The sequence below is a fragment of the Pterocles gutturalis genome, unplaced genomic scaffold (assembly GCF_000699245.1).
Source record: "Pterocles gutturalis isolate BGI_N339 unplaced genomic scaffold, ASM69924v1 scaffold6957, whole genome shotgun sequence".
NCBI classification, from domain to species: Eukaryota; Metazoa; Chordata; class Aves; order Pterocliformes; family Pteroclidae; genus Pterocles; species Pterocles gutturalis.
The window spans coordinates 24,732-35,897 of record NW_010115206.1 but is presented as its reverse complement, the minus strand read 5'-3'; the positions used below and the strand labels follow the sequence as shown (position 1 = coordinate 35,897).

The 11,166-nt window shown below is 46.3% G+C and overlaps 1 protein-coding gene across 1 annotated transcript in view; it reads left to right on the top strand.

Moving 5' to 3' along the window:
- SCN8A (sodium channel, voltage gated, type VIII, alpha subunit) overlaps positions 1 to 11,166 on the top strand; it is a 39,556-nt gene that overhangs the window by 7,836 nt on the left and 20,554 nt on the right. Inside the window, exons 3-12 of the mRNA XM_010075099.1 lie at positions 1 to 78; positions 1,434 to 1,523; positions 1,748 to 1,876; positions 3,810 to 3,901; positions 7,504 to 7,725; positions 8,368 to 8,431; positions 9,067 to 9,208; positions 9,826 to 10,032; positions 10,277 to 10,564; positions 10,962 to 11,163. The exon at positions 1 to 78 is cut by the window's left edge and continues 14 nt beyond it. Of these exons, the coding sequence (XP_010073401.1) occupies positions 1 to 78; positions 1,434 to 1,523; positions 1,748 to 1,876; positions 3,810 to 3,901; positions 7,504 to 7,725; positions 8,368 to 8,431; positions 9,067 to 9,208; positions 9,826 to 10,032; positions 10,277 to 10,564; positions 10,962 to 11,163 (1,514 nt within the window). The remainder of the gene's footprint in view (positions 79 to 1,433; positions 1,524 to 1,747; positions 1,877 to 3,809; positions 3,902 to 7,503; positions 7,726 to 8,367; positions 8,432 to 9,066; positions 9,209 to 9,825; positions 10,033 to 10,276; positions 10,565 to 10,961; positions 11,164 to 11,166) is intronic.

Below are 11,166 nucleotides of genomic sequence, written 5' to 3'. Positions count from 1 at the left end.
TAGTGCCACACCTGCCTTGTACATTTTAAGTCCTTTTAATCTCTTTAGAAGAATAGCTATTAAAATTTTGATACATTCATATCCTTTTTCTTACTGACCTCTTTCCTATAGTCGTTGAAAAATCTCTTGCCTGTTGTCTTATTGCCCCATTCGAATAGTGTCAATGAGTTACAGCTCTGCGCCTGGTGAGGCTGGATCGGCCTCGGAGCCGCACAAAAATCCGCTTTTTTTGAACGAAAAACCACAGTCCTTTGGACATACCCAATCAAGGAAACATTTGGTTTATTTTCCCGGCTAAATCGTACCTCTCCGTGTCCGTTCTGCCGCCAGCGCAGACACTGATGAGTTTTAGAACCGGTGTGATTTCAGGTTGTGCTTCACCCGAAGAGCTGAGCTTTAACCAGCTGCTGAAACGGTTCAGTGGGATGAGGGGCTGGAGAAGGAGCCAAAGAGACCGGCTGTGTAATTAGACGCTGACTAATTTCTTGCTCTTTTGGCATCTCTCAAACTTCCTTCTAATGTTCCACTGCAGGGCTTCAGACAGCCCTGAGAGCTTCGGAAACATCAGCTGCCTGTGTTATTAGGAAAAAAAAAAAAAGTAGTATATTGGATGAGCTGCTTTGCCCTGGTTATTTCTTTATTTTTAGAAAGTGGCTCTAAAATGGAAATATATTCATGTGCTGGGTTAGAGGCTTCTGTGTACTTCCTGCATCTCATGCGGAGAAAAAGCTTTTCCATCTTGTAATGCCTCAAACTCGGCTTGGGCTGGGAGGCTGGGGATGTTTTCTTTGGCTGGTGCGTTATTTCCCGCAGCCTTGCCTGCCCTCTGGCTGGGCTGGGAGATGCCGAGCTCTCGGGCTGGGACCGAGATGCTGGTTTGGAAGTCAAACAGCTTTGGGTCTGACCCTGGATTTCACCATCCTGCTCTAATTTGGGAGTTAAGATCCACTCGGATTGTGCTGTCCCTCCGACCCTCCTCAAATCGCTTCGTCCAGAACCTTCCGTCCGCAAACGTGACGCACAGAGGGAGCAGAGGGCTTTGGGAAGATCCGTAAGATTCTCCCCAAGCTACATCCTGGGTGTCCGTGGATTGCAACGCTGCTTTCCCGGGGGATGTCTTAGCAGACAATAGATTTTGATGTTACTGAATATCTGGGGAGACATTTTCATTTAGGCATGTGATTTTTTTTTTTTTAATTGCTAAAACACGGGAAAATACAAAATAAACTGAACGGTGACGTAAAAATACTATTTATATATAGTCACCCCGGTCTTGTTTCCCATGACAGCTGGAAGCCTCTTGGTCCCTATTTGTAGTCCCCAGAGAACAGGCTGGAAATTGTTGAGTTTTCTTGCAGCCAGTGACCCGTAGGGAGCAGGAGGTGATGTAAAGCGCCGCGCTCGTGTCCCTTTGATCCTTGACTTTGCTCTACAGTATTTAGCATGATCATTATGTGCACTATTTTGACCAACTGTGTATTCATGACTTTTAGTAACCCACCCGAATGGTCGAAGAATGTGGAGTAAGTACCGCTTCTTGTGCTTTTTTTCATCTCACGAAATGTTGGTTTGCTTCTGTTGAGAAATCTGTTTCTGCTCACCTTTACGTTGGCATGAACACCACTCATCTCCCATATCCTCCTTGTTCAGGCAAAAGTGTTTGTCATTCATCTTGTTTTCATGATTTCATGAAAATGACATTTCTAGGAAATTGTCAGAGCGGCTCTCTCTCTCTTCCCCACGGCAGGTATACGTTCACTGGGATTTATACGTTTGAATCACTTGTGAAAATTATCGCAAGAGGTTTCTGTATAGACGGCTTTACTTTCCTCCGCGACCCCTGGAACTGGCTAGACTTCAGCGTCATCATGATGGCGTAAGTGGTGCTTGCAGATTATTTCGGGGGTTTGTGCATACGGGAAGGGATGAGACCTTGGGAAGAAGGGGTGTGGAAGGAAAGAAGAAATCAAGGAAAACTTAAATGAAGCCCCAAAAGATTTCTTTCTTGATTTTTTTTTTTTTTTTTTCCAAACAAAAGCTTGTGATGGGTTTGCTTAACCCAGGACAAAGCTTTAGCCTGACACGGAGTCGCAGATCTCAAATGCAACTCCGCAGAGCTGCTGCTGCAAAAAATATGATTTTCTGAAAACTGTCGTTATTAATATAAAACTTTATAATAGCGCCTGGCGTTTTACATTGCTCACGCGCCAGAGCGGCAGCTTGTTCTGTTGAACATGGGACCCGGAGCCAAACATCTTTAAATTCTGGTCTCTCCCACTCCTTCCCTCCTTGGGCTTGCACAGGAAAATTCCCCAGGCTGCCACTGAAGGTTGAACCCATTATTTTCCTTCCTCATTCTTTTCTCTCGTGCCAGATCAGCTCACGTTGGTCTGACGATGAGGATTCCTGGGGATGTCTGAGTTTGCAGCCAGACGAGGAGATGCACGCTAGATTTCTGGTTTTTTTCCTTATTAGCCTGCGTTGATCGTTGCTTAGGCTTAGTACCGCAGATGAAAGCCGGGTGTATGTCGCTGGTACTCTGAGTCCCCTGTGGAAGAGATTTTTTTTTTCCTTTTTTCATTTGTTTTTGGAATACTGCACACGTGCATGTTTGGGCTCCCGTAGGCAACAACAGCAAATAAAACTGAGGAATCGTGTAGGCAGGCTCAGCAGCCTCATTTTCAAGGGTTCAAAGCACTTGAATTTAATTGTAGTAAAATGCTTTAATTGTATAAAATGCCCTTTTTTTTTTTTTTCTGGATTCTGCACCCAGGGTTGCTGATTTTCTTGAGTTTCTGCTCTTTTTCTCCTTGCCTTTTGGTTGTCTATTGAAATTCTACGCAAAGAGTTGGACGTTGTCCACAAAAGGCAAATCACCAGTAACCCACTGACACCGGTTTATTTAAATCCCTCCAAGAGAGTCTCAGTTTTATGAAGCCCTTTTGGTGGCCTTTCTGCACCGGGAAGAATCTTGAATATTGTGCATTTCTTTGCTTTTTTTTTTCCACAATGTTTCTCCCCAGACAGCATAGAGGAAATATTCTATCCTAAATTTTGGTAGAACAGAACTCTCTTAGCCTCGCGCTAAGCCTCTTCTCCTCTGTGTATCTCAGGTTTATCCCCGTGTACAATGGGGATAATCATCCCTCCCTGTGGCTCACAAACAGGTAGTAAAGCAGAAAGGGTTGCAGTGAAGGGCGCTCATCGAAGCGAGAGGTGATTGTACTTTATTGAAAACGTGAAGTGAAGCAAATAAACCTGAAACCACTGAACTGAGGTGATGCCGCCGAGTCTCCTCGCCTATCGGACGGTTTTACAATCACCGTCTTCCGTGGAGAGAGCGTTACATTTTCCCAATCCTCTCTAGGCGAGAATGCAGGTGTCTGACCGTACCCCTGGACGAGCTGGTTGCAGCGCGGAGAGACTTAAACTGGGTTTTGGCTCTGGAGTTTTCTGTCTCTCTCTCTTTTTAAATGCCAGTTCTAAAACGTTTGAAATGACGAGCTGTTGCCTACAAACAACTTTATGCAAAAAGAAGGTGACCCCAACGGTGCCATTAACTCTGGTTTAATTCTGCAGGTATATAACAGAGTTTGTAAACCTAGGCAATGTTTCAGCTCTGCGCACTTTCAGGGTTCTGAGAGCTTTGAAAACTATTTCTGTAATTCCAGGTAAGGCGGCCTCCGGTTGGTGTTAGCTGTTGGGTACAGGCCCCCTGTGAGTGATGTATTGCTTTGTCTGTAGTTGGTGTTTTCTTTTGGTGTGTGTATTGTCATTGTGTTTTTTGTGTGTGACCTCCCTCATTGCAGATATGTCACAGAGTTTGTGGACCTTGGGAATGTCTCAGCATTGAGAACTTTCAGAGTTCTCCGAGCTTTGAAAACTATCTCTGTTATTCCAGGTGAGAACCATTCAGCATTAAAGGCTGCTCTTGCGTGTGTCTCTTTTCCATCTCTCCCCTCTCGTCCCGCACTGCTTATTTCTCAGAAATGGCCCTGGGATATTTTTGATGGGCTTTGCAGTCTGTATATACAGAGTCATTTGAAACGAAGGCTTCTGGGCCATCAAATTATGGGATGCAGAGTCTGCTGTTCCATACTTCTCTATCCCTGTGCACACATGTGGCTATCTGATCTCCAAAATGAAAGCCAAGCTTAAAGTTTAGTTCCAGATGAAAAAAAAAAACCCATCAGGCACTCCCTTCCTCCTCAGGCTGAAGGGTTTCTTGCTCAGTGAGTCATCCCGTTATAATCAGCATTTCTGGAGTTGGTTTGGGAATGAGTTCATGAAGCCAATGAGCAAAACCCAACCAAGATGAAAACCTTTCTGCATGAGGCTACTTCAGTTCCTTGGGGTCGGATGGGGTCTGGGGCAGGTTGTCTTCTCAATGGAAGAGCCAAATGGTGCATTGGCCCTACCGGCTTTTGGATTTGTACGTTGGGGTGGAACCAGTTCCCAGCTATTCACGCTGGCCCAAAGTACTGAGCCAGACCTAGACCTGCACCACCCCCAGAGCTGGGCTTTGCAGGACTCCTAGACCGTAACTCAGTAGTCTGGGTGCCACAGGGTAAGCAGTGGCCCTTCCCTTTTTGTAAGAGCCCACGAAGGCATTATGGACTGAGAGTATGATTCTGCTCCTGAATTCTTGGATAGAAAAGTCTCGTGCAGATGGTTTCTCAAAAGCGTCCCTAATTTTAAGGTCAAGCTCAAGCCTCAGTTTTCACAGGCACTGAAGCATCTGCCGTTTTCCAGTTTTCAGGTGCTTGCCCTGTCTCTAAATCATCACTCAAAGAGTCTGGCTCTTCTGTTTCTTTGTGTTTTGTTTCCTAATGCATTAACCGATAGTGGAACTCAATGATCTTTTTTAAGATCCTCTCCAGCCCGAACCATTCTATGATTCTGTAATGGTTCTTTTGCTTTCCCAGGCTCCGCTTGCACACACATTTGCCAGCAAAGAGCCTATGGAACTGTAGGGGCCCATCACTTTGTCCCCGTTCCAGACTGCTAAACCCATCAGGCGTACGTTGGCTGTCCTGCATGATGTTCTAAAGTGGCACCCGCTTCCCTCGCACCCAATGAGAGTCTGCTGGAATAATTCTTCCTTAGCCCTCCGTGATGTTTGGCAGCGCACACACAAAGAGCAAAAGAGATTTGGTAATTGCTGGCCGTGCACTAGAGGGATCGGGAGTTGCCATTCTATCAGCCTGCTCCGGGTAGTAACTGGCTTGCTCAGAGAAAAGCATCGATGTGAAAATAAGTTTGGTGTGTGTTTGGCTTTTGTAATCCTGGCAAAGTGAAGATGATGCAACTTCAATGAGCTGGTTAGTGAGTGTGCGACAGCATGCCGTGTCCTGGGAAAGGAGCAGAACCGTTTGTAGCATTCTCTCCAACCCCGAAAAATTAAAGGAGTTTTCCTTTTATTTCAAACGACAGCAAGGGGAGGGGATCTGAGCCCTGCTGAGTTCAGTGCAGCCCTACTTTCTGCTAAAGGGCTGCACACAGCCGGGGGGATCCCATGGGAGTGCTGGGCACGCTGACCCCATCCCGGCTGGAAATGCAAATGGCAAACCTGGGGTCTCTGTCCCAGTTAGGCGCTGGGACAGGACCGTGGTTCTGCAGCACGTGGGTAAAGCCCAAACCTCGCTCACCTTTCCATTTAACAACACGAGGAGCGTAGAGCATTTGTGTAATGAGCCCTTGGGGTTGTTTAACATGACCTTAGGCGTGGAGCGCTCTTTATGGGTTTTAGTGCTGTCGTGTCCCAGGGAAGAAGTGATTTTTATAACACACTTCATATTCAAATATAAAGGAGTTCCCCATCTGCTTCAGCGCGTAACGGAATGGGAATTGTAACGCTGTGCTGAGCTAATGAGAAACTCATCTCAGTGTTACGACCGGTGCTAACTACATCGTCTGTCAATAATTGGAATCATCCTCAGTGTGTATTTTAGAGAAGATAAAAATGGGAAATATTTCCAGAACATGACATGCCACCGGACAAAATCCCATGCAGGCAGAGGCTCTGGGTGGATTTGTGTGCCAGGAGTAAACCGGGGCACCTGTGAGCTCAAACATCAAAATATTGCTTTCAGCCTGTGGCTTGGTAGACCCTATTGAACTCTGGGGTGGTCTAAAGATTTATTTTTTTTTTAATTGGCGCTTGAATTATTGGTGTTTTAATTGGCTAAAGCCATCAGTCTCCATGCATTGCCCGGCCGTTCGACCTGCAGCACGTGACGGCGATTGCTCCAGCTGAAAGTTGCTGATTTGTCCCGTGAACTGGGAATGCTCTTGCTGCCAGTTTCTCGTCTTGGTTCAAAAGCCCGTTCTCCTCCTGTGCCTATGAGGGAGCAGCACCCGAAGCAGAAACGCCGGCGCTGGTGTGATGGCTGCACGCGCAGAGCCAAGGAGATGAGCAGGAGTATTTGGCTGCCAGAACTAACGGCGAAAAGCTGCTTTGTGCTGGAGCAGGGCTTTGGTGTTGATTTTGAAGACTGAAGCATAAGACATTTTGACAAATTATTCCTCCATAAGAATTTCCTTTTTATTTTTGAATCTTTGTGTTCCTGGTATGGATCAAAGCTCTGTCGGTATAGAAAGGTTTGGTGCAAAATACCTCAACCAGAGCCTTGGGTCTGACCAGCCCTGAATTCACCTGGATTTGGGGTTTATTTATATTTTTTTTTAGCTCATTCCTCCCTTCAGCCTCCTTCACTAGTTTATAAATGCAAGATCATCCTCGTTAACATCAGAGAGGCTGATTAAAGGGCCCTAAGACTGCATTGTTTCTGCATCCAGAATTCGTGCATGTTTGGATCTGTCTCCGGAAAGCCTCAGTGCTGTGTTTTTCCTCCCGTTCGTGGATGGTTTGGAAAAGCTTACACCTGAAACTTATTTTTATTCCTGAGCCTTGCCTGTTAATGATCCCGACGGCCTTGGTAAAACCCAAAGGGCCAGCACTCGCCATGAAATCTGCCCCACGCGTAACAAAACCCATGATCTAAGCGGAAGGTTCAGCTCCCGCAAGGAAAGGGGAAGTGCTGAAGCAGTTTAGTTAAGCAGCAGAAAGTGAAGATGTAGACAGCTGGACAGGTATTTGATCTTTGTGTGCCAAGCAGCCAGGCTCAAACACAACTCAGGGTGTCCACGGAGAGGTTTGTAGCAGCGGATCTTAATTCAACGTCTTTGTTTAGACAAACCCTGCCCTCGCGGCAGCGACTCCTGAGCAGCTTTGCATCCTCCCCTGCAAGGCTCAGATATTCCCAGGGAGGAACGCTGGTATTTTCTTTTGTTCCAACCATCGCTGAAACCGGTGAGCTCGGTTCGTTCATCACCGTGATGGTGCTGTGCGGAAAAACCTGAATGCGAGCGCTGGTTCCCGGCCGTTTGCTAGCGACAATCTCTTGCTGCCGTACGGCGGTTGGAAGGTACCGTACGGATTTGGATTTTCGATGGCTTTTCATGCTGCGGGAGTGATTTCTAGTCTCGTTTTCTTCTCCGCAGGCTTGAAGACCATCGTGGGTGCCCTCATTCAGTCTGTGAAGAAGCTGTCGGATGTCATGATCTTGACGGTGTTTTGTCTCAGTGTCTTTGCTCTGATCGGGCTGCAGCTGTTCATGGGCAATTTGAGGAACAAGTGTGTGATCTGGCCGATTAACGTGAACGAGACTTTCCTGGATAACGGCTCCAGGGGCTTTGACTGGGAGGAATACACCAACAATATGTGTAGGTATTTCTGCAGTGATACTCCCTCAAACCTTCTTCTTGGCCTCAGTGCTGCTGACCAGCATTTCTGACGTGGCTTAAAACGTGTGTCCAGCTTTGCGCAGGAAAAAAACCCTTGCTCAGATATTTTTCGGTTTTTAGAAACCTGACCTTGTTAAGGAGTTGCTAGTTGGGTTCATCCTTTACAAGGTCTTGGCTGTGCTCTCTTAGATAAGTATTTTGTCAAAAATGCCTTTCTTTTTTTTTTTTTTTTTTCATTCCTGGTTTGTTTCCAATTAAAAACTCGTTAAATATGGTAAATGGGAAATAACTCTGCCCATTTTAATCCCTGGTCTGATTGTCATGATCAAGGGACCAGCCTCCAAGTTTTTTGTAACTTAAATTCTTCCACCCCTCTCACTAGTCGTAGTCAGCGAGTTTTAAATCTTTCTTGAAAATACTAACCTGGCTTCCAGAAAGGGCTTTAACCTCGGGCACAGCTAGTGGGGCTGGTGTTATTTAAAGCTAGGTGAGTTTAATGATAAATTTATCAGCAGGGGATCTAGAGGGCTCTAAGTGCAGGTTTTTACGGTGTTATATTATGTTGAATCCTCTAACTCCATATGCGTGTGCATGTAATCTTTTCTTTTTCATTTTCTTCAGCAAATTTTTACATCATTCCTGGTGCCCCTGATCCTTTGCTCTGTGGTAACAGCTCAGATGCAGGGTGAGTGTTGAGCTTTATTAAAAGCAGAGATTTGAATTACCGTTGGCGTTGGCTAATGATGGCAAAACCTTTGGAATATTCCCTGTCGCTTCCTTTGCTGGTTCTGCTGTTACTGCACATGGAAAAGTTTTCACGTTTCTTCATCTGATTATTAATCCGTCGTCACTATCTGTTTGATATAATGTAAGCTGACATTTGTTGTGTCATCTCAGGAGGCAGGTACGTCTGACGATGATTACTAGTGGTGTTATTTCCCTCTGAACCCCATCATTGGTGCAGGGGATGGAGGTTCAGAAATGGAAACTTTCCCCATGCTATTGCCTCCAGTTGGTGTTTCACCCAGTCCCTCGGCTCTAAAGACCCTGATGGCAAAAACGGGTCCTTTCAGCTCACGCTGGGTGAACAGCCTCGCGTTGCCGCTTCTTGTTTCCGTAGGACAGAGATAGGGCTTTGCGGCAATCCTGCCCGTCAGGCTCCTTGCCTGCTAGTCTTGCTTGACACGGAAAGCAAACCGCATGCCGTCTGTTAGGAGAGTTGTGAAAATCTCCATAAGCATGGATAACATGCATCTTATCCACTTTCTCTGCCCCTTTTACTGCCCTGATGCCCTGAAACGGCTGTTGTCTCCTTTGCAGTCAATGTCCAGAGGGTTACACGTGCATGAAAGCAGGACGGAACCCCAACTACGGTTACACGAGCTTCGACACTTTCAGCTGGGCTTTTCTGGCTTTATTTCGCCTTATGACTCAGGACTTTTGGGAAAACTTGTATCAATTAGTAAGTAAACACTTTGCTTCGGTGTTATACAAGATGAGAATTTGGGGACAAAACAGGAAAGGAAAGTGTGACAAGCTTTGTTTTATTGCTCCTGTCTGAAAGAGTAACTACGAGTAAAGCTGCCCAAGGAGATGATGTGTGTTGAGGAGGAAGGGGATGGCTGAACGCTGAATTAATTAAGAACTTGGCCGCACGCTGCAGAAGATCGTGTGCGGCTCAGCTCCACTCGCAGAAGGTGCTGAGGCGCTTTGGAGGGCAGAGTGCTTCCTTGTAGCTGGAGGACAGTTTGGGGACCTTGCTGAAGTGGCTTTTCTTCTCTTTTGTCTTGTTTGAAAGGAGCCTAAGCATTTGGTTTCCCACTGAATCCTTTTCACTTTGCATCCGTTGGATGTTCCCTTAAGAGAAGAAGAGGGATGTCAGCTTTTGTGCTTATGGCTGATGAACGTGCAGGATCTTGGTGCTTTGCAGGGGAAGTGCTGAGATGTTAAATATTCAGCGCTGCTGTATTTTCTTAGAAGCTTTCAGGTCAAGAAACTTGGGATCAGTTCCCGTATCAGGTGTCACTCTGAAATTGCTTTCCCCTTTCCTTTTCCCCCACCATGCTCTTCTATTTCCAGACCTTACGAGCGGCAGGAAAAACCTACATGATCTTCTTTGTCTTGGTGATCTTTGTGGGATCGTTCTATCTGGTTAATCTCATTTTGGCTGTGGTGGCCATGGCTTACGAAGAGCAGAACCAGGCCACGCTGGAGGAGGCAGAGCAGAAGGAGGCAGAATTTAAAGCCATGTTGGAGCAATTGAAAAAGCAGCAGGAAGAAGCACAGGTGAGTGTTTCGATTGTATCTTTTTTTTTAATGCATTTATGTATTTTAAGATCTATTTTCCTGTTATTACAGAGCAGTGATGTATAATTGCTGCAAGTTTTTTCCAAGAGAAAGAATAAGCATCTCAATCGTGCCCCAAAGACTTGTGCTTCCGTGCGTTAAGCCACACTCTGAAAGCAGAGAATGGAACATTAATCATGGTGAGGTCTGATGGACTTTTCCCTTCTCTTGCCTCCACCCTCAGGCTGCTGCTATGGTCACTTCGGCAGGGACAGTCTCGGAAGATGCTGTGGAAGAGGATGGTGGAGTGAGGATGTCTCGGAGTTCTTCGGAGATTTCCAAACTCAGTTCCAAAAGTGCCAAGGAGCGTCGAAACAGGAGGAAAAAACGAAAGGACAAGGAACTGTCCGAAGGAGATGAGAAGTGTGACACGGAAAAGGTGTTCAAGTCTGAATCGGAGGATGGCATGAGGAGGAAGGCGTTCAGGCTACCGGATAACAGGCTAGGAAGGAAATTTTCCATCATGAACCAGGTAGTTTTCATTTCCTTCGCTGATGTTTATGCTTGCTTGTAGTCAGGCTAATATTCTAGTTTAGATCCTGATTAGCATGTCAAAGGAATCTGCTCATCCTCTTAAACTTGCTGCAGATCAGGAGGACATTTACAGCCCAAACTTACAGCCCTTGCAGACGCTTACCCTGCCATAAACTGTTCCTGAGAGTAGTGATTCTAACCAGCTGACTTCTTCACCAACGTAGCTCAGCCAGCCAAGAGTGAGCAACCCTTAAAGTGTAGCGGACAACTAAGTGGTGATGCTTTGTGTAGATCTGGAGAGGCAGAGAAACCACTTTAGCAGCACTTGACAGCACTGCAGTGCTTTGTTTCCGTGCCATTCATGCTGTTGTCATTCTTTCTTTTCTCCCTCCCAGTCTCTCCTCAGTATCCCAGGCTCCCCTTTTCTCTCCCGACACAATAGCAAGAGCAGCATCTTCAGCTTCAAAGGACGATTTCGTGACCCGGGTTCAGAGAACGAATTTGCCGATGACGAGCACAGCACAGTGGAGGAAAGCGAAGGCAGGAGAGACTCCCTCTTCATCCCCATCCGCGGCCGCGATCGAAGGAGCAGCTACAGCG